The sequence below is a fragment of the Carcharhinus amblyrhynchos genome, chromosome 11 (genome assembly GCF_965287045.1).
Source record: "Carcharhinus amblyrhynchos chromosome 11, sCarAmb.v2.hapA, whole genome shotgun sequence".
Classification (NCBI taxonomy): domain Eukaryota; kingdom Metazoa; phylum Chordata; class Chondrichthyes; order Carcharhiniformes; family Carcharhinidae; genus Carcharhinus; species Carcharhinus amblyrhynchos.
Window position 1 is genome coordinate 19,813,851 of NC_137334.1, and position 22,225 is coordinate 19,836,075.

The window sequence follows — 22,225 nt, forward strand, 5'->3', positions numbered from 1 at the left end:
AGACATTGACCCAGGCCAGGAATTGAACCCAGGTCCCAGGCGCTGTGAGGCAGCAGTGCTACCCACTGTGCCACCCTAGTGGGGTACAAGGGGGATTAGTGTGGGTTATGCTGAGATATATCAGGTCCAGCCAGAGGGACTGAGGGAAATGGAAGTGTTTGGGAGACTAAAGACATGGAAACTTCACACTCTGAAATCTGTGGCTCCAAATACTCCCCGGATCCATTTCCTTTAGGACATTCCTCTAGAAAGTTCCACACTTGCTTCTGATGGTTCCCCCCCCACCCCCACTACACTACAACCGCCGTTTTCGCCTTCATTGCAAAGGGCTTGGAAATTTCTTAATTTCTTTTATGAGTTAGTAAAAATAGGGAGTTTTTGCTGTAATTGTACAAAGGCATTGGTGAGGCCTCATCTGGAATACTGCGTTTTGGTCCCCTCACCTTCAAATTTATTTAGTAACACTGGAGGCAGTCCAGATTCACCAGGCTAATTCTTGGACGAGGGGTTTGTCATATCAAAGGAGACTAAATAGTCTGGCTGTGTATTCGTTGGAGTTCAGAAGAGCGAGGGATGACCTTATTCAAACATATAAGATGCTGAGGGAGGTTGACAGGGTAGAAGATATGTTTCCACTAGTGGGAGAGTCTTGAACAAAAGGGCAAAGCTACAAGATAAAGGGCTGGTCATTTAAAACTGAGGTGCATAGAAATTTCTTCTCACAGAGGGTGGTGAATCCCTGGAATTCTCTGCCCCAAAGGGTGGCGGAGGCTGGATGATTGGAAGTATTTAAAGTGGAGGTGGATAAATATTTGATAGATCAAGGAATAGAGGGCTATGGAGAAATGGCACAAAAAAGGAATTGAGGCCAGCATAGATCAGCCATGGTTGTATTGAATGACAGGGCAGACTTGAAGGGCTGAATGGCCAACTCCTGCTTCTATTTGTGTTCTTGTGTTGAGCAACAAGGCACTTGTAATTGACCATCTTGGGAGCCCATGTGTTGTCCCCCTGCCATGTTGCCCTGCAATGTCCATCTGCGCCAATTAGACAACCAGCAATGGAGTCCCTGCAGTCTACTTAGCAATCTCCTTAACAGGAATGAGAGTGTAAAACCATATGGGTGACACGGTGGTTAGCACTGTTGCCGCACAGCACCAGAGACCCAGGTTTGATTCCCAGCTTGGGTCGTTGTCTGTATGGAGCTTGCACATTCGCCCTGTATACGCATGGGTTTCCTCTGGGTGCTCGGATTTCCTGCCACATTCCAAAAGATTAGGTGCATTGACAATGCTAAATTCTCCCTCAGTGTACCCAAACAGGTGCCAGAGTGTGGGGACTAGGGGATTTTCACTGTAACTTTATTAGGGCGGCACAATGGTTAGCACTGCTGCCTCACAGTGCCAGGGACCCGGCTTCGATTCCCGGCTGGGTCACTGTCTGTGCGGAGTCTGCACATTCTCCCTGTGTCTGCATGGGTTTCCTCCGGGTGCTCCAGTTTCCTCCCACAAAGATGTGTGGGTTAGGTGCATTGGCCATGTTAAATTGACCTAGTGTCAGAGGGATTAGAAATAGGTGAGATTATGGAGCTAGGGCCTGGATAGGATTGTTGTCAGTACGTGATGGGCCGAAGGGCCTCCTTCTCCACTGTAGGGATTCTATGATTCTATAAGATGTAGAAGCAGAAATAGGCCATTTGGCCCATTGAGTCTGCTCTGCCATTGAATGAGATTGTGATTGGGGGTGGCAATGAGGTACCTTGCCTTCAGTGTGCATTGGAAGACCACCTTGTCCAGGAAGGTCAGGTGGGTGAAGTAGCGTGTGTGCCCCGGAGTGTGGGAGAGTGGAATTTGGAGACGAAGGGGCAGGGGAGGCAAGTGAAAATGGGCCGAAGCTCCTCGCACCCATTTTATATCTACTTTGCACAGATGGGAGCGTACCGAAACAGCCCCAAGAAACCTTTAACTGTCGAGAGGGAGATTTAAGCCAGAGCTTAAACTGGTGCTTTGTGTCTTTATTCCGCTAACATCCAATTTGACTGGCAGGTGAGCCAGACAGCGGCACAGCCAGAGGGTCAAAGGTCGGCTCCAACAGAAGGGCAGAGGTCAACGGCCGAGGCCGGGAGGCCGCCAGTGATCCAGCGGAGATGGAGTTGGATGAAGATGGGAATCTACGTCAGCCATATTGTGAGTCACCCCGATCCAATCCCAGCTCAGATTACGACCCCAGACATGAGGGAGAGACGGTGCAGAGAATGAAACGCCCATCACACGGTAAGCAGTGGATTTTAAACTCACCCCCAGGGAACGTGGGCTCATGGGGTTTCTGACTCAGCAGGAGAAAGTTCCAGAAAGCAAAATCCTTCAGCATAACACACAACTCAGCTCAGGACACCAGCCAATCCCAACATCCAGCTTTCCCCAGGCTGGGAGTTGACCAAGTAAAACTCAATGTTACTTGGGGAAAGTTTTTAGCTTTAATTCCTGCTCTAATGATATCCAGAGTCACAGAATGGAAACAGGCCATTCAGTCCAACTTGTACATGCTGCCTCCAGTTTTTAACCATTAAGCTAGTCCCAATTGCTCTCGTTTGGCCCATATCCCTCTATGCCTATGGATTTGCAGATAGCAGTGAGGACCATCAGAGGATACAGCAGGATATAGATCAGTTGGAAACTTGGGCGGAGAGATGGCAGATGGAGTTTAATCTGGACAAATGTGAGGTAATGCATTTTAGAAGGTCTCATACAGATAGGAAATATACAGTAAATAGCAGAACCCTTCCGAGTATTGATAGGCAAAGGGATTTGGGTATACAGATACACAGGTCATTGAAAGTGGCAATGCAGGTGGAGAAGGTAGTCAAGAAGGGACACAGCATGCTTGCCTTCATCGGCTGGGCATTGAGTTTAAAAATTGGCAAGTCATGTTGCAGCTTTATAGAACCTTAGTCAGGCCGCACTTGGAATATCGTGTTCAATTCTGGTCACCACGCTACCAGAAGGATGTGGAGGCTTTGGAGAGGGTACAGAAAAGATTTACCAGGATGTTGCCTGGTATGGAGGGCATTAGTTATGAGGAGAGGTTGGAGAAACTTGGTTTGTTCTCACTGGAATGACTGAGATGGAGGGGTGACCTGATAGAAGTGTACAAGATTATGAGGGACATGGACAGAGCGGACAGTCAGAAGCTTTTTCCCAGGGTGGAAGAGTCAATTACTAGAGGGCATAGGTTCAAGGTGCGAGGGGCAAGCTTTAAAGGAGATGTACAAAGTAAGTTTTTACACAGGGTGGTGGATGCCTGGAACCCGTTGTCGGGGAGGTATTGGAAGCAGATACAATAGTGACTTTTAAGGGGTGTCTGGACAAATACATGAATAGGATGGGAATAGAGGGATAAGGTCCCTGGAAGGGTAGGAGGTTTTGTTCAGTCGGGCAACATGGTCAGTGCAGATTTGGAGGGCTGAAGGGCCTGTTCCTGGGCTGTAATTTTCTTTGTTCTTTGTAACTGTCTAAATGTTTTTTAAAAGACAAAATTGTACCCGCTTCTACTACTATCTCTGGCAGCTTGTTCCAGACACTCACCACTCTCTGTGTGAAAAAATTTCCCTTCTCGACCCTTTTGTATCTCTCACCTCTCACCTTAAACCTGTGCCCTCTGGTTTTAGACTCCCCTATCTTTGGGAAAAGATATTGACTATATAGCTGATCTGTCTTTCCAATATCTCAAGGGTCAGTGACAGTCAGAAGGTTCAGGAATCCTGATACTAATCCTCCAACTATCCCAGATCAATTCACTTTTACTGCTTCCTCAGTAGATTCAGAGGAGAACTAGATAGTCCCTCAGTAGGCAGATCCTAGGGTGACCAAGTGTGAAGAAAATAAATTAGAGGCTTTTCACCAGGGGTGTGGGGACAGGGGGTGTACAGAATTGATGAGGGAGGAGGTTCAGGCTGGGCACTGGACAAGGGCCTATCATTGCCCCCAGCATCCATCCTGTGTTTGCCCCTCTGCACCCCCCCCCCCCAACTCCGAGTTGGCTTTGAGACTGTTCCTCTGGCTTCAATCCCATTCTGCAGAAACCACCCAGGCATCACCCACCACCACCACCCAACCCTGGCACACCACCACCAGAGCGCCTGATAAGGGACAGGCAACCACTGATACAGCAGAGATTGCAAAAGAAATCTGGGACAAACCCCACCCCGGCAAGGCCAGGCACAGGACAGAAAACAAAATTCCAGAAAAATCCCAGAACTCCACTGAAAAGCAACACTGGAATATCTATCACACTGACAGCACTGTCAGAACTCATAAAGATGGAGCTTTACTCTGTATCTAACCCTGTGCTGTACGTTTCCTGAGTGTTTAATAGGAACAGTTTAAAGGAAGCTTTACTCTGTATCTAACCCTGTGCTGTCCCGGTCCTGGGAGTGTTTGATGGGGACGGTGTAGAGGGAGTTTTACTCTGTATCTAACTTCATGCTGTACCTGTCCTGGGAGCGTTTGATGGGGGACAGTGTAGAGGGAGCTTTATTCTGTATTTATAAAAGCCCCCTTGGCGCTGTCTTTGTGATTTCTCTATCCTCAGGTTCCACGAATAGAAAATCGACAATGATCTCATCCCTATCGGGTTGGCCACCGGCTGAGCCAAACAGCCTATCAGAGGCTGAGGAGATGGGGGAATCGTGTGGTCTCCATGGAGGGTGAGTGTGATTGGATTAGTGTCGGCCAAGCAATTCCCATTGGCAGGAGGGTCGGTATCCAGAGGATACGGATTGAATCTGTAAGATCAGACAGGCCGAGGGGAATTCATTGGTTTTATCATCGAATTGTTACAATATGGAATACTTGGACAAGGCCTGGAATTGGGAATGTAGATGGGATGAGGCCTGGGATTGGGAATGTTGTTGGAATGAGGCCTGGGATTGGGAACATTGATGGAATGAGGCCTAGGATTGGGAACGTTGATGGAATGAGGCCTAGGATTGGGAATGTTCAATGAAATGAGACCTGGGATTGGGAATATTCATTGGAATGAGGCCTGGGATTGGGGATGTTCAATGGAATGAGGCCGAGGATTGGGAATGCTGATGGATTGAGCCCTGTGCTCTGTCTGAAAGGGCAATGGAAGCTGTTTCAATAGTAACTCTCCAAAGGGAATTGGATCGACACTTAGTAGGAATTATATCCTGGGCTGTGGGAATAGAAGAGGAGGGGGTGACCGAGGTCCATTTCTCAAGCTGACATAGCCATAGATGGGCAGAAAGGCCTGCAAGACCCTCAGAATATAGACTTCCCATTTTATATTACGCAGAGGCTGCGAGGAGACGGATCACAACCTGAGGGATTGCTCACTGCAGAAAACCTCTGTTTCAGAGAAATTGTTCTTTGTCACCCCCATAGTCTTCCTCCTCACCCTCACCATCTTGGGCCTGGGGGTGAGTACAGTGGAACAGATGACAATCCCCCAGTTATCCGTTCAGTATCTCCCCCCGCAGTGTCTAACTCTGGGCCCTACTCTGTTCTGTACAGCGATAGCAGACACCACCCCAGTCGCAGGCGGAGGGAGCATCTTCAAGAGGACGGCCATGTGGTAGCAGGGGATTCTGGGACAGATGCTGATGACCAGGAGGCCGGAGAGTGGAACCAAGTCGATGAGGGCAGCACTAGGATCAGAACGGTGAGTTCAACGGAGCAGAAAGCCTCTCCCTTTAGGCCGGAAGGGTTAGCTGTCTTGAGGCCTGAAGGGCTGTTGGCAGGGCTCTGGGAGTCGGTTTATTTGCCTTGACCTGGGTCCTGAAAGTAGGTTTGCCTCCCTGGTCTGAGACCTGGGAGTAGGTTTATCTGGTCTTGGGCCTGGGAGGAGGTATAACTGTCCTGGTTTCGGCCCTAAGAGTAGGTTATCTGCTTTGGCTTGGGCTGTGGGAGTAGGTTTATCTGCCACTCTGCTGGTCGTGGGTTTTGGGAGTAGATTGATCTGCCCTGACCTTGGGCCTGGGAGTAGGTTTATCTGCCACTCTGCTGGGCGTGGGTGTTGGGAGTAGATTGATCTGCCCTGACCTGGGTCCTGGGAGTAGGTTTATCTACTGGGCCTGCGGCCTGCGAGTAGGTTTATCTGCTGGGCCTGAGGCCTGGGAGTAGGTTTATCTGCTGGGCCTAGGCCCCGGGAGTAGATCTACCTGCCCTGGCCTGGGCCTTAGGAGTAGGTTTATCTGCCCTGGCCTAGAGCCTGGGACAAGCCTTCAAGGTTTAGTTTTTGTATTCCAGTAATTAAGGATCAATTTTCCAGAGGCTGTTGAAACAATCCAGGATAACTGACGAACTACATTAAAAACCTGCTGGATTGTTTCCTTAACAGCTTTTTTGAAAATATTGAAGAAAGCTTGTTTTTTTCCTGTGGTGGGGAAGGTGGCAGGGGGTGTTGGGGCGTTGGTCATGTGATGCAACCTTGAGGGTACACAAGCCACAGCAAGGGCTGTTCCTGGGAATGAGAGTATTTTCTAGGATGAACAACAAAGAACAAAGAACAACACAGCACGGGAAACAGGCCCTTCGGCCCAACGAGCCCGCGCCGCCGTCCTACTATCTCAGTGACCTATTCATGATTTTAGTCTACGCCTAACGTGCGAGGATCAGGGAGGTCCAATTTAGGGACAATTTTAGTACCCAATCAATCAGCCTAAAAGCACATCTTTGGGGGATGTGGGAGGAAACCGGAGCACCCGGAGGAAACCCACGCAACCACGGGGAGAACGTGCAAACTCCCACAGACACAGGCCCAAATCCATGTGTCCGCACAGCAACAGAGATAGTCTCTGAGCTGTCATGTTGCCCTCGAGATGGTCCAGTTTAAGCACACTAACGACATGAAGCAATAGGCAACTCCCGAAGCAACATCCAAGAGCAGCCCACTACAGCCTGCCGCCCGCATGCCCCTTGCTGGACTTAAATGCCTGTGGAGACAAAAAAATTCATTATTAAACAGGCAAAGACTAACATTCCTGAGGCAAAACGTATTCCCAAGCCTACAATGTTCAGTAAGGCCTACTATATCCCCCTATATGTAGCCCGCTCATATGGCTGTCTAAGTGACTCTTAAACAACCCTAGCGTGCCTGCTTCCACCACCTTACTCGGCAGTGCATTCCACACCCCCACTACCCTTTGGGTAGTTTGGGAAGTTTGGGATTGGGAATGTTGACTGGATTGAGAATCTGGAAGTCCAGTTTGAGGATAAAGGTGGAATGTTGGTTTGTAAATTTGTTTCCTCTCCACAGAAGAAACAAAGGAACAAAAGGAGGAAAGGAGAGGAAAATCCCGACTGGGATCCGAATGCTCCAGACAGCAACTCTGCGGCCAGCAGCTCTGAAAGGCTGAAAGGCTCACTGAGGTCGGATCGCGCTGCAGGCCTGAATAACCCGTCAGGCCGCAGAGGTTCAGTTGAGTCAAACCAGGAGTCAGGACTGAACAAGCGGTCACAGTCGAGGGACTCTCTGGGTGGAAACCAGGGCTCCAGGTTTAACAAAGCACCAGGCTCGAAGGAGGCACTAGGCCGAAACCAGGCCTCGGGGCCAAGTACTGAGAGGAGCAAGAACAATGGACGTACTGAGTTTGTTGTGGGTGAGTAAAACTGGGAATAGTAGGCAGTCTTGCCACTGCCACTGGCACTTTGCCCTCTGCCGGAGAGGCAGCGTCCAGACCGGCAGGTGGGATTTGGGGGTGTGGTGGCTGGGGTACCTGCTGGTTCAGAACACTGCCCATCTGAGGGCCACCCCCTGTGTTCTTCCCCCTCCTCCCCCCAGAACCCTACCTATTTTGACCCCTCTCTCCCCACCCCCCCAGCACCCTGTCTATTCTGACCCCCCCCGCCCCCCCAGCACCCTGTCTATTCTGACCCCCCCCCGCCCCCCCAGCACCCTGTCTATTCTGACCCCCCCAGCACCCTGTCTATTCTGACCCCTCTCCCCCCAACACCTTGTCTATTCTGACTGCCCCCCCCAACACCCTGTCTGTTCTGACCCCCCCCCCGCAACACCCTGTCTGTTCTGACCCCCCCCAACACCCTGTCTGTTCTGACCCCCCCCCCGCAACACCGTCTGTTCTGACCCCCCCCAACACCGTGTCTGTTCTGACCCCCCCCAACACCCTGTCTGTTCTGACCCCCCCCAACACCCTGTCTGTTCTGACCCCCCCCAACACCGTGTCTGTTCTGACCCCCCCCAACACCCTGTCTGTTCTGACCCCCCCCCCCAACACCCTGTCTGTTCTGACCCCCCCCAACACCCTGTCTGTTCTGACCCCCCCCCCAACACCCTGTCTGTTCTGACCCCCCCCCCAACACCCTGTCTGTTCTGACCCCCCCCCAACACCCTGTCTGTTCTGACCCCCCCCCCCAACACCCTGTCTGTTCTGACCGCCCCCCAACACCCTGCCTGTTCTGACCCGCCCTCCCCCCAGCACCCTGCCTGTTCTGACCCGCCCTCCCCCCCAGCACCCTGCCTGTTCTGACCCGCCCTCCCCCCCAGCACCCTGCCTGTTCTGACCCGCCCTCCCCCCCAGCACCCTGCCTGTTCTGACCCGCCCTCCCCCCCAGCACCCTGCCTGTTCTGACCCCCTCCCTCCCCCCAACACTTTGTCTATTCTGACCCCCTCCCTCCCTCCGCCCCTCCCCCTCCCTCCCTCCCTCCACCCCTCCCCCCTCCCTCTGCCCCTCCCCCCTCCCTCCCTCTGCCCCTCCCCCCCTCTGCCCCTCCCCCTCCCTCCCTCTGCCCCTCCCCCTCCCTCCCTCTGCCCCTCCCCCTCCCTCCCTCTGCCCCTCCCCCCCTCTGCCCCTCCCCCCCTCCGCCCCTCGCCCTCCCTCCCTCCGCCCCTCCCCCTCCCTCCCTCCGCCCCTCCCCCCTCCCTCCCTCCCTCCGCCCCTCCCCCCTCCCTCCCTCCCTCCGCCCCTCCCCCCTCCCTCCCTCCCTCCGCCCCTCCCTCCCTCCCTCCCTCCGCCCCTCCCCCCTCCCTCCCTCCGCCCCTCCGCCCCTCCCCCAGTACCCTGTCTATTCTGACCCCCCTCCCGCTGCACCCTGTCTATTCTGACCCTCCCCTTCCCCCAACACCCTATTTATTCTGACCCACCCTACCACCCCAGCACCCTACCACCCCAGCACCCTACCACCCCTGGCCTGCCAGCCTGGTCCCAGTGCGACCCCAGACTAAGCTGAAAATCTGGCCTCCATCACCAGCTCCTGCCAGTTGCCCTGGGATTGGGCGCCACTCCTGCAACCAAGCTTCCTGATATTTGATTGGCTGGCAGTGGCTCTCTGATAGGGGTCACATTAATGGCTGCAGGGTGAACCAATCAGACTCAGACCTCACTGTCCCCTCAACACCCAGAGGGGGTGTAAGTGTCTGTCTGATGTTAACACCTTGTGACCCCCTCAGTGATGTCACTGAGCCACCCTGTGAGCTCCCTGATGATGTCACTGGGCTGTCACATGATTCCCGGTCACATCATTGGTTGATCCTGCTGTTGCTGACACCTCTCATTGGTTACTTTAGCAGGTTCAAATCCCACCCTGGTGACTAAGAAATTTGAATCCAATTAAAATCTGGAATTGAAAAAGTTAGTCTCAGTTAACGGTGACTGTAATTCTCAAACTAGATGGATATCGTAATTCAGTATCCGTCTAGTTCACTGATGTCCTATTAATGCCCCACTGATTCACAAAGGGCATTGGATTGCTGCCTGAAAAGATGTGTAAGGTTATGGGGATTGGGCAGGGGAGTGGGACTGGGTAGACTCTCTTCGTAAGCTAAAGGAGAGATTGAATAGATTTCCTTCCCTAAAGAATCTTTACACAGTGCAGAAGGAAGCCATTCAGCCCACTGAGTTTGCACTAGCTCTTAGCTTACGAAGAGAGATTGAATAGACTGGGTCTGTACTCGTTAGAGTTTAGAAGGCTGAGGGGGGATCTTATAGAGACTTACAAGATAATGAAGGGGATAGATAGGGTAGAGGTGGAGAGGTTCTTCCCGCTCAGAAAGGACAGCAGAACTAGAGGGCACAGCCTCAAAATAAGGGGGGTGCAGTTTAGAACAGAGTTGAGGAGGAACTTCTTCACTCAAAGGGTGGTGAATCTCTGGAATTCTCTGCCCATTGAAGTGGTGGAGGCTACCTCGCTGAATATATTTAAGTCACGGATAGATAGGTTTCTGATAGACAGGGGAATTAAGGGTTATGGGGAGAAAGCAGGAAAGTGGAACTGATCCACTTCAGATCAGCCATGATCTTATTGAATGGTGGGGCAGGCTCGAAGGGCTAGATGGCCTACTCCTGCTCCTATTTCTTATGTTCTAATGTTCTTAAATCTGCCGTCCTTACCCGGTCTAGCCTATCCGTGACTCCAGACCCACAGCAATGTGGGTGACTCTTAACTGCCCTCTGAAATGGCTGAGTGAGACACTCAGTTCAGGGGGCAATTAGGGATGGGCAATAAATGCTGGCCCAGCCAATGACACCCACCTCCCGTGAAAGAATAAAAAAGATGCCACAGTTCCAGCCTACGGCAAACACCAACTGACTGTCGCCGACTGCCCTGGTCCCAGCGACCCCCAGAAACCCTGTTGATCGCATGTCACCAGCTGACCCAGATGGAAGAGAGGGAACGTCAGCCTGTGTTGAACTCAGCAACTAAACCCAAACTCTGTGTGTTTAGGGAGACCCAGGGAGAAGAGGTTGCCGCATCAACGGCACACATCCCAGCTGAAACAGAAGGATTCTTCTAAACCGAGGAAGAAGGGAGCAGGGAGAGGTGGCAATGAGGGGGACACTCAGTACAGCTCTGAGGACGGCGGGTCGCTGCACTCAGCAAGGAGAAGGAACGTTCCGACCTCAGGGTCAATAGTTACGGCCATCGATGCGGAGGAGAATTCTGACTCCCGCTTCCCAGACTCCACAGCCAGAGGGGCAGGAAGGGATCTGGCGAGACGGGGAGAAGCTTACAGAGTAAGTGACACTGAGGACATCAGTCAGCAGCTGAAAGGGAAAGATAGGACGGCACAGTGGTTAGCACTGCTGCCTCACAGCACCAGGGACACGGGTTCAATTCCCGGCTTGGGTCACTGTCTGTGTGGAGTTTGCACGTTCTCCCCATGTCTGCGTGGGTTTCCTCCGGGTGCTCCAGTTTCCTCCCACAGTTTGAAAGACATGCTGGTTAGGTGCATTGGCCAAGCTAAATTCTCCCTCAGCATACCCGAACAGGAACTGGAGTGTGGCAACTAGGGGATTTTCACAATAACTTCATTGCAGTGTTAATGTAAGCCTACTTGTGACACTAATTAATAAATAAATTGACTTAAAAGGATTTGTCCCAGTCTGTCTCATTAAGTTTGAGGGAACTTTAAGCGCCCCCCCCCCCAAACTCCCCTGCGAAAGACGGGTGGGTTTGGGTCAGTATGGAATGTTACACAGTCTCAAACCTGAGCCTAACTTGCTGCAAACCCATCCGTCTCATTTTGCATCAGACTGTCCCTCCATTATAGATATAAGCCAAGTCAGCTGGCTGAGTTTCCCAGCACTCGGGAATCTCAGCAGCGAGAAGGAGTTATCGACTGTTAGATACAGCAAGGTTAATTTTCCAGCACTGCTTGAGAGCCGAGAGAGAGAGGAGTACTTCCCAACCAGCTCCCCCCCCACTGTCCCCCCGAGCTTACTCTTAAACCACCCCTGTTATCAGCTGACTGTTCCTCTCACCCCCAATTGCCCCCATCGAATCCCAAAACCTTTTACCCCCACCCCCAAAGTCACAATGTGCCCCGGTCTGTCCCGTCCCTCACTCCCTCCTGTGCAGGGCTATGGCCTCAGATTCTCCTCCTGTCAGGTCTCCTGTCACCCCGGCCTCTCCCCCCACCCTTCATTCTGCAATCTCACCCATCCACTACTCAAACCCCACCCCCCTCCCGTTTCCGAATATATTGCGGGTGGCACAGTGGTTAGCACTGGTGCCTCACAGTGCCAGGGACCCGGGTTCGACTTGCAGCTTGGGTCGCTGTCTGTGTGGACTCTGCACATTCTCCCTGTGTCTGTGTGGGTTTCCTCCGGGTGCTCTGGGTTTCCTCCCCAGTCTGCTGGTTAGGTGGATTGGCCATGCTAAATTGCCTCTTACTGTCAGGAGGATCAGCAGGGTAAATATATTGGGGTTATGGGGATGGAGCCTGGGTTGGTGCAGACCCAATGGGCCGAATGGCCTCCTTCTGCACTGTAGGGATTCTATGATTCTATGGTGCTTGTAGTCATCCCTCTCCCATCTGGGACTTTCCTTCAAGCTGGTGCTGCCAAGGCATTGAACTCCAAGATGACACAGTCTTGTCATCATTGGCTGCCTGTTTCCACCTTCGTGACGTCACCTGACTTCACCCCTTTCTCAGCCCATCGACTGCTGAAACCGTCACCCAGCCCTCTGTCACCTCCAGACTCGGCCATTCCACCCTGGCCGCTCTCCCGCACTGCAGCCTGTAAACCCGAGGTCATCCAAATCTCTACTGCGTGGGTCTTAGCTCAGAGCGAGTCCCATTCCCCTCTCACCCTTTCCCCCATGACCTCTGACCTCCCGTCAAGGAACCCCCGGACTTTAAAATTCTCACCCTCAATTTCAGATCCCTCCATGGCCTCACCCTCCCTACCCCCTGTAATCCCCTCGACACTGCGAGATTTCCCTTCTCATCTAATTCCGGCCTCTTGAGCATCCCAATTTGCTCATCGATTGTGACCACACACTCTGCTTTCTGAGGTCCCAATCTCTGGAATTCCCTATACCTACACTATGTCCCTAAAAATCTCCTTTCAAGATGCTTCATAGAACAGAATCATAGAATCCCTACAGTGCAAAAGGAGACCATTCAGCCCATCGGGTCTGTACTGACCACAATCACATCCAGGCTCTATTCTTGTAACCCCACATATTTACCCTGTTAATCTCCCTGACACTGAGGGATAATGGCCAATCAACCTAACCCACACATATATCGGACTGCGGGAGGAAACCGGAGCACCCGGAGGAAACCCACGCAGACACAGGGAGGACGTGCAGACTCCACACAGTGACCTGAGTTGGGAATTGAACCCATGTCCCTGGTGCTGTGAGGCAGCAGTGCTAACCACTGTGCCACCATGCCGTTCTAGGGAGAGGCCATTTGGCCCATCGAATCTGTACCGACCACAATCCCACCCAGTCCCTATCCTCATAACCCCATACATTTACCCTGCTAATCCTCCTGAAACTAGGGTCAATTTAGCATGGCCAGTCCATCTATCCCTCGCACCTTTAGCGCATGGGAGGAAACTGTAGTACCCAGAGGAAACCCACGCAGACAGTTACCCAAGGTCGGAATTGAACCTGGGTCCCTGGCACTGTGGGGCGGTGTAATGATTTTAATCAGGCGATTGAGGTGGGCCTGCTAGAATATGAGCTCCCTGATTAAGGGCCAAATTGATGGGCCAATCAGGGAGCTTCCTGCTTTGTATTTAACCAGGCCTGTCAGTTCCTCTGGCGCTCCTAGTGTAGGCTACTCACTGAAAGTCCTCTGTATGCTGTCGTCAGACTTGTAAATAAAGGGATTTGGGTGAAGGGACTTCTGCCTCTAAGGGCTGGTTATAGACGGCAATGCTAACCACTGTGCCACCGTGCTGCCCAAAGCTTCTTCGGTCAAGCCTCTGATACAATATCTCATTCTGTGGCTCAGGTCAAATTTAGTACTCCTGTCAAGAAGGTGTTGTATAAATACAAGCTGGTCTTGAGGTACGGGATTGATATTCTTCCTGGTAGACTGGGAAAGTGTCCGGGAGTCAGCCGCTCTTACGGCCCACATCACGTAGGCCCAAGGCTCTGTCTCGGGCCTTCCCATTCAGGTTCCAAAACAGGCCTCGAGCCTTTTCTCCTCAGCGGACGTGTTCAGGCCTAGTGTTTGCCTTCTGCAGGGAGTTGGGGATGGGCTGGGGGCGAGGATGTGTTTTAACCGCCTTTGTGTCCAATCAGAAAGTCTCTGAGCACGCGGCGGGGGCCACACCGGGAGCCAGGTCGAGATATGCGACGCAGTCAGGGAGCAGCTGGTCGGTGGACGAACAGCAGCGAGCCCTGGGGCAGCAGCAAAATGCCGGCGAGCAGAGGAGGTTTGAGATGGAGCGGCAGATCCAACAAGAGCTGGATGATCATCAGAGGCAGAGGGAGCAGGAAATCCGGTAAGCAGGAGGATGGGCAGGCGAGGGGTTAAAGTACCGCTCTCGGATTGGTACAGCAGCTCCATGTTCCCAGTCTGAGATACCTGCTGGGCCTCCAGAGGCAACACACCGAGGTTCTCAGGACACAGCCGGTGGTGCAAGGATAGAGTTTACCCAACCCTGAGGCTTCATCCTCTCCTCAGAGACCTGAAACTTGGCATCAGTCGGGTGCCCCTTTGCTCCAATACTTGCATATCCCTGCGACTCTGCAGAGACTGCCCGGAGTACTGGCTACAATTCTGGGCCACGCACTAACTCTCTCCCTCTCTCTATAATTCAATCGCTCACTGCCATTACTGAAAAGCAAGACACATTATCAATGTGTCTGGGTGGCACAGTAGCACACTGGTTAGCAATGCTGCTTCACAGCCCTAGGGACCTGGGTTCGAATCCCATGCTCGGGTCACTGTGTGGAGTTTGCACATTCTCCCCATGTCTACGTGGGTTTCCTCTGGGTGCTCCAGTTTCCTCCCACAGTCCAAAAATGTGCAGATTAGGTTGATTGGCCATGCTAAAATTGCCCCTTAATGTCCTGGGATGTGTAGGTTAGAGGGATTAGCGGGTAAATGTGTAGGGATATGGGGAAAGGGCCTGGGTGGGATTGTGGTTGGTGCAGATTCGATGGGCTGAAGGGCCTGTTTCTGCACTATACGATTCTATGATCGATCAATGCTTTTTTGTCATCAGGACAAGCACAAGAATACCAAATTTCAAAGGAAGCAAAAATTTATATCACATGAAGAAAAGTAATGTTTATTTATTTATGTCACAAGTAAGGCTTACATTAACACTGCAGTGAAGTTACTGTGAAATTCCCCTACTCGCCACACTCCGGCACCTGTTCGGATCAATGCACCTAACCAGCACATCTTTCAGACTGTGGGAGGAAACCGGGACATCCGGAGAAAACCCACGCAGACACGGGGAGAATGTGCAAACTCCACGCAGACAGTGACCCAAGTTGGGAATTGAACCCGGTTACCTGGCACTGTGAGGTACATTGACTCTGAATCATAGAATCCTACAGCACAGAAGGAGGCCATTTGGCCCATTGAGTTTGCACCAACCACAATCCCACCCAGGCCCTATTCCCTATAACCCCACACATTTACCCTAGCGAGTCCCTCTGACACTAAGGGGCAATTTATCATGGCCAATCCACCTAACCCGCACATCTCTCAGACTGAGGGGGGAAACTGGAACATCTGGAGTAAACCCAAGCAGACACAGGGAGAATGTGCAAAATCCACACAGATAGTGACCCAAGCCGGGAATCAAACCCAGGTCCCTGGTGCTATGAGGCAGCAGTGCTATGAGGCAGCAGTGCTAACCACTGTGCCACCATCTGCCAAGACAGCTTCCCAAAGCATCAGAAAGAGACTTTGGTCCAGCCCCCAACAACAGCATGTTTTCACCCTTCAGGAAACCAGCAGAAACCAGCATTTCCAAAACAACAGGGAGAGAGCAAAAACATTTCTTTTTAACCTGCTGTCCCTTCTAAAACCAAAACTCAAACCTGCAGCTCCAAAATGAAAAAAAACTGTCTAAAAACACATGACTGTCCTAACAATGCAGGATGGTAAAACTAATCCCAAAGTAAACACGAACAACCACATTTAAGCCACTTAAGGCCATTTCCAGTCAACAATGACATCACAGAAGCTGTGAAAGCTGAGAAATGTTTCATTTTTAAAAGGTACACTAATATCAAAGAGATTTAAGTGCCACTTTAAATACAGTTAGCAACCGTAAATATATTTGCTATAAAATGTGTTCAGTCCTGAGGCTTTCAGAGGGAAAACTGAGTTGAGTGCAGACCTCTGCTTTCAGCAGACTCCTAGTGAGAACTACAACTCTTTAAAAAAAAGCTCCTTTCTCTCTGCAACAGACCCAGTTTATGACATGACCCCCTCAATCAACTTTAACTAGAAGTCCCAACTTCTTGTGCAAACAAAAGCCCAGTAGCTCCAACTAAATAATAAATCCCTAGCTGAAAATGAGTAACTAACTTACTCTGTTTGCCCATTTAATAAATCTGAAATTTTAAACATTCCCCTTAAACAAGGGAAAAAACAATATTAATGAATTAATGAATTAGTGAATTTAAGTGCCGGGTGCAGGGACATGTTCCTTTTGTGTGCAGAGAACTGTCAGTTGTATCTCCTTTGTCATTGATTCGGGAGTGAAGGAGTACCGTGCAAACCGGCACGGTAACCTACCTCGGACCACGAACTCCCCCACACAACACCATGGACACAGGAGCCATGCATAGGGTCCCACCCTAACAGTCGTTCGCATTGACACGGCCTTTGCTTGTGATTCCCAGGAATAAAAGGCAACAGCGCGAGAGCGAGGCGATGCAGGAGCAGGAGATTGAGCAGAGCCGACAACGTTCGGAGCATTGGGAGCGGGAACGGGAACATCGGCAGCAAGAGGAATATCGCAGGAAGGTTCAGGAAGCACAGCAGAAAAAGCAAAGGATTCTGGCGGAGAGAGCGAGTGAGTGTGACTGACAACCCCGAGAGGCTTCCAACAACTACTGCAGTGAACACACTGCCTTCAACTGTCACTGAGACATCACTGACTGTATAGGAACTGACACTGAGACACACACACACACACGTACACACGCACACTTATACTCACTCTCACACACACACAGATTCAGAGACACACACTCCTGCACGCACATTCACATGCGCACTTGGGCACACGCACATGCACACTCACTCACATTCACATTCATTCATGCACACACATACGTACACATACATACATACACACACACACACACACTTACTCAACTCACAGTCACACACACTCACGCGCACACACACACACACACACATTCACACACACACACTGATACAGACTCACTCATACTCACTCACACACTCTCACATGCACATACTCTCACACATACACAGGCACTCACACACCTGCACACACTCACATGCATACACACATACACTCACCTACACTGGCACATATGCACATACTTACATGCACACGCACACTCTCACATGCACACTGTCTCTCATGCACTCTCTCTCACGCACTCATTCACCCACACATAGATGCACATGCACACACACGCACGCACGCACACACTCACGCACACTCTCTCTCACACACACACACTCTCTCTCACACACACGCACTCTCGCACTCTCTCTCTCACACACACGCACTCTCTCTCTCACACACACGCACTCTCTCTCTCACACACACGCACTCTCTCTCTCACACACACGCACTCTCTCTCTCACACACACGCACTCTCTCTCTCACACACACGCACTCTCTCTCTCACACACACACACACATTCCCCGCCAGTACTGAATAAAAGGGAATCCCCCCCTTTAACCCACAGGACAATGAATCAAATCAGAGACTCATCATTGGCTAGAGACAAGCTTGGCATGGAGTGGCGGGAGGGTGGGGTGTGGTTTGAGTTCTGTGAAATAATTATTTGAGTTTGAGTTTGACAAGAAAGTATTCAATGAATGGAGGTGGGGGAGAGAGGGGGAGAGGGAGTGAGGGGCAGGGGGAGTGAGGGGGAGAGTAAGGCGGAGGGGGGAGGGAGTTGGGGAGCGGTAGTGAGGGATGGGGGAGGGAGGAGTGAGGGGAGAGGTGAGGGGGAGAGGGAGCGAGGGGCAGGGGAAAGTGAGGGGAGAGCGAGGAGGAGTGGGGAGGGAGTTGGGGGGTTAGTGAGGGATGGGGGAGGGAGGAGTGAGGGGAGAGGTGGAGGGAGTTGGGGGGTTAGTGAGGGATGGAGAGGTGGGGGGAGTGAGAGCGAGGGGCAGGGGGAGTGGGGGGGGAGAGGGAGTGAGGGAGAGAGTAAGGCAGAGGGGGGAGGGAGTTGGGGAGGAGTAATGAGGGATGGGGAGGGAAGAGTGAGGGGAGAAGTGGGGGAAGTGAGGGGGAGAGGGAGCGAGGGACATGGGTCGTGAGGGGGAGAATAAGGCAGAGGGGGAGGGAGTTGGGGAGGAGTAGTGAGGGATGAGGGAGGGAGGAGTGAGGGGAGAGGTGGGGTAGCACGCTGGGTAATTATCTTTCTCACGTTACTGTGTTGTCAGAGGAGACAAAGAGGCTGCAGCAAGAACGTCAGAGACAAGAGCAAGAGGAACAGGAGCTGCTGCAGGGAATGGACGAGACCCAGAGGGAGGAGTACTTCCAGCTGAAGCAGATAAAGGAAGAGCGAGAGAGAGAGCAACTGGCCGAGCGGCAGAGAAAAGAGGAGGAGAGGAACCAGGTTCTGATGGAAACACTGATGCAGGAGGCCATGTTTCTGTTGCGGTGAGTGTCACAGCGCGCAATCTAACTGACCAATCACACCACACAACCACTGCAGTGAGGCTGGAGAATCCCCATTCACTGCAGCGGGACGTGAAAATCCCACCGGCATAAACGGTGATAAGATCCCAGCCACAGAGACAGACACACACAGGCTGCTGCAGCCAGACAGACACCCCTGCAGCCAGACAGACACCCCTGCAGCCAGAGACACGCATACATTGCAAAGGGCTGCAGCCGCAGCACTGATCCCTGTCATGTTCCACTGGTTACTGCCCTCCAACCTGAGAAAGCTCCCCTTATCACTACTCACGGACTTCCTGTTGGTCAACCAATCCTCTATCCGTGCCAGAATGTTACCTCCAACACCATGAGCTTCTATATCTTGTGTAGTAGCCTTTTATGTGGCACCTTATCAAATGCCTTTGGAAAATCCAAATATACAACATCGACTGGTTTTCCCCTATCTACCCTGGCTAATAACTCCTCAAAGAACTGTGGTCAATTTGTCAGACATAATTTTCCCCTTCATGAAACCGTGCTATGTCAGCTTGATCAGTTGATGAATTTCCAAATGCACTGTCTGCTGTAGATTGCTATGGTGCAGAAGGAGGCCATTCAGCCCATCAAGGCTGCATCAACTCTCTGACAGAATAATTTACCCATGCCTTATACCCGTAACTCTACATAATTACCCCACGAGTGCCCCTAACCGAATATCTTGGGACACTAAGGGGTAATTTAACATGGCTAATCCACCTAACCAGCACGTCTTTCGGACTGTGGGAAGAAACCCCAACAGACACAGGGAGAGATTCCACACGGACAGTGACCTGAAGGTGGAATTGAACTCGGGTCCTGGGCGCTGTGAGGCAGCAGTGCTAACCACTGTGCTGCCCTAAGTTTCCTTCAATCACCTCAATATCAATTGTATTATTTCTCCAGTAACTGGCCTGTAATTTGCAGCATTTTGCTGAGTTAAGTCACCACTCTGGCTGCTACTAACTGTCTCCTTTCCTCTTTCAGTCAAAGGGGGCTGCTGGAACAAGAGCTGATGTTACCTCACAACCTCTGGGTGGAATTTGTCGGTCTGGAGAGAGCTCAGAGCATCACCAGGCCCTGGGTCTTCTCGTACGTTGAGTTGGTCAAGTTTCTGGGTCTGGAGAGGCCTTTTGAGAAGATTGTACAGAACAGCCCTTCTGGCCCATCAGACTGAGCAACAGAGACCTCCTCACTGGGATCCTGCACCATAACTGCAGGGTGGGAGCGGGAAGCTCTCATATCGGTCAGGGACACACAAGGGTTTATTTGTTAAATGCACACAAAGCAGGCACAGAAGTAGTGTTTGTTTTTAATTCATTAGACATGGGAGTCACTGGCTGAGCCACCCCACGTACTTAGTGTCTCACTCGGCCATTTCCGAAGGCAGCTGAGAGTCAACCACGTTGCTGTGGCTCTGGAGTCACATGTAGGCCAGACCAGGTAAGGATGGCAGATTTCCTTCCCTAATAGACATTAGGGAACCAGATGGGTTTTTCAGGCAATCGGCAATGGTTTCATGGTCATCAGATTCTTAGTTCCAAATTCTTCTTTTAAATTGAAATTTCACCATCTGCTATGGTGGGATTAGAACCCAGATCCCAGAACATCCCCCAGGGTATCTGGGTTACAATACCACCACACCACCGCCTCCCTGTGTTCATACGCAAATACTAGCACACGGACATGAATACACACATGAGTAGATGTACTTACACACACACTCTCGCTCTGAAACGATGGTATTGTGTCTCCCAATGCCCTGTACAAGTGAAAGAAATTAGAGAAATGGAAAATAATACTGAGGTGCCAAGAGTTACAAAGGCAGAGAGAGAGAGACAGAGCAAGGGAGAGAGAGCGGAGAGACAGAGAGAGAGCGAGAGAGAGCGGAGAGACAGAGAGAGAGAGTGGAGAGACAGAGAGAGAGAGCGAGAGAGAGCGGAGAGACAGAGAGAGAGCGAGAGAGAGCGGAGAGACAGAGAGAGAGCGAGAGAGAGCGGAGAGACAGAGAGAGAGCGAGAGAGAGCGGAGAGACAGAGAGAGAGCGAGAGAGAGCGGAGAGACAGAGAGAGAGCGAGAGAGAGCGGAGAGACAGAGAGAGAGCGAGAGAGAGCGGAGAGACAGAGAGAGAGCGAGAGAGAGCGGAGAGACAGAGAGAGAGCGAGAGAGAGCGGAGAGACAGAGAGAGAGCGAGAGAGAGCGGAGAGACAGAGAGAGAGCGAGAGAGAGCGGAGAGACAGAGAGAGAGCGGAGAGACAGAGCGGAGAGACAGAGAGAGAGCGGAGAGACAGAGAGAGAGCGAGAGAGAGCGGAGAGACAGAGAGAGAGCGAGAGAGAGCGGAGAGAGAGAGAGAGAGCGGAGAGACAGAGAGAGAGCGAGAGAGAGCGGAGAGACAGAGAGAGAGCGAGAGAGAGCGGAGAGACAGAGAGAGAGCGAGAGAGAGCGGAGAGACAGAGAGCGAGAGAGAGCGGAGAGACAGAGAGAGAGCGGAGAGACAGAGAGAGAGCGAGAGAGAGCGGAGAGACAGAGAGAGAGCGAGAGAGAGCGGAGAGACAGAGAGAGAGCGAGAGAGAGCGGAGAGACAGAGAGAGAGCGAGAGAGAGCGGAGAGACAGAGAGAGAGCGAGAGAGAGCGGAGAGACAGAGAGAGAGCGAGAGAGAGCGGAGAGAGAGCGGAGAGACAGAGAGAGAGCGAGAGAGAGCGGAGAGACAGAGAGAGAGCGGAGAGACAGAGAGAGAGCGAGAGAGAGCGGAGAGGAGAGAGAGAGCGGAGAGGAGAGAGAGAGCGGAGAGGAGAGAGAGAGCGGAGAGGAGAGAGAGAGAGCGGAGAGGAGAGAGAGAGCGGAGAGACAGAGAGAGAGCGGAGAGACAGAGAGAGAGCGGAGAGACAGAGAGAGAGCGAGAGAGAGCGGAGAGACAGAGAGAGAGCGAGAGAGAGCGGAGAGACAGAGAGAGAGCGGAGAGAGAGAGAGAGCGGAGAGACAGAGAGAGAGCGGAGAGACAGAGAGAGAGCGAGAGAGAGCGGAGAGAGCGAGAGAGAGCGGAGAGACAGAGAGAGAGCGGAGAGACAGAGAGAGAGCGAGAGAGAGCGGAGAGACAGAGAGAGAGCGGAGAGACAGAGAGAGAGCGAGAGAGAGCGGAGAGGAGAGAGAGAGCGGAGAGGAGAGAGAGAGCGGAGAGGAGAGAGAGAGCGGAGAGGAGAGAGAGCGGAGAGGAGAGAGAGAGCGAGAGAGAGCGGGAGAGAGCGGAGAGAGAGAGCGGGAGAGAGCGGAGAGGAGAGAGGAGCGAGAGAGAGCGGAGAGGAGAGAGAGAGCGAGAGAGAGCGGAGAGGAGAGAGAGAGAGAGAGAGCGGAGAGGAGAGAGAGAGGAGAGAGGGAGAGCGAGAGAGAGCGGAGAGGAGAGAGAGAGCGGAGAGGAGAGAGAGAGCGAGAGAGGAGAGAGAGAGCGAGAGAGAGCGGAGAGGAGAGAGAGAGCGAGAGAGCGGAGAGGAGAGAGAGAGCGGAGAGGAGAGAGAGAGCGGAGAGGAGAGAGAGAGCGAGAGAGAGAGCGGAGAGGAGCGAGAGCGAGAGGAGCAAGAGCGGAGAGGAGCGAGAGCGGAGAGGAGCGAGAGAGAGCGAGCGGAGAG

General features: G+C 52.2%; 1 protein-coding gene across 2 annotated transcripts in view; it reads left to right on the forward strand.

The window, feature by feature from the left end:
* LOC145349958 (uncharacterized) overlaps nt 1-20,430 on the forward strand; it is a 49,870-nt gene extending 29,440 nt beyond the window's left edge. For both annotated transcript variants that reach the window (XM_080198690.1, XM_080198691.1), the window contains 9 exons: nt 2,046-2,273; nt 4,591-4,705; nt 5,535-5,682; nt 7,279-7,621; nt 10,705-10,994; nt 14,023-14,225; nt 16,591-16,763; nt 18,345-18,564; nt 19,588-20,430. In XM_080198690.1, coding sequence (XP_080054816.1) covers nt 2,046-2,273; nt 4,591-4,705; nt 5,535-5,682; nt 7,279-7,621; nt 10,705-10,994; nt 14,023-14,225; nt 16,591-16,763; nt 18,345-18,564; nt 19,588-19,777 — 1,910 coding nt within the window. In that variant the 3' untranslated portion in view covers nt 19,778-20,430. The remainder of the gene's footprint in view (nt 1-2,045; nt 2,274-4,590; nt 4,706-5,534; nt 5,683-7,278; nt 7,622-10,704; nt 10,995-14,022; nt 14,226-16,590; nt 16,764-18,344; nt 18,565-19,587) is intronic.
* The last annotated feature ends 1,795 nt before the right edge of the window (nt 20,431-22,225 follow it).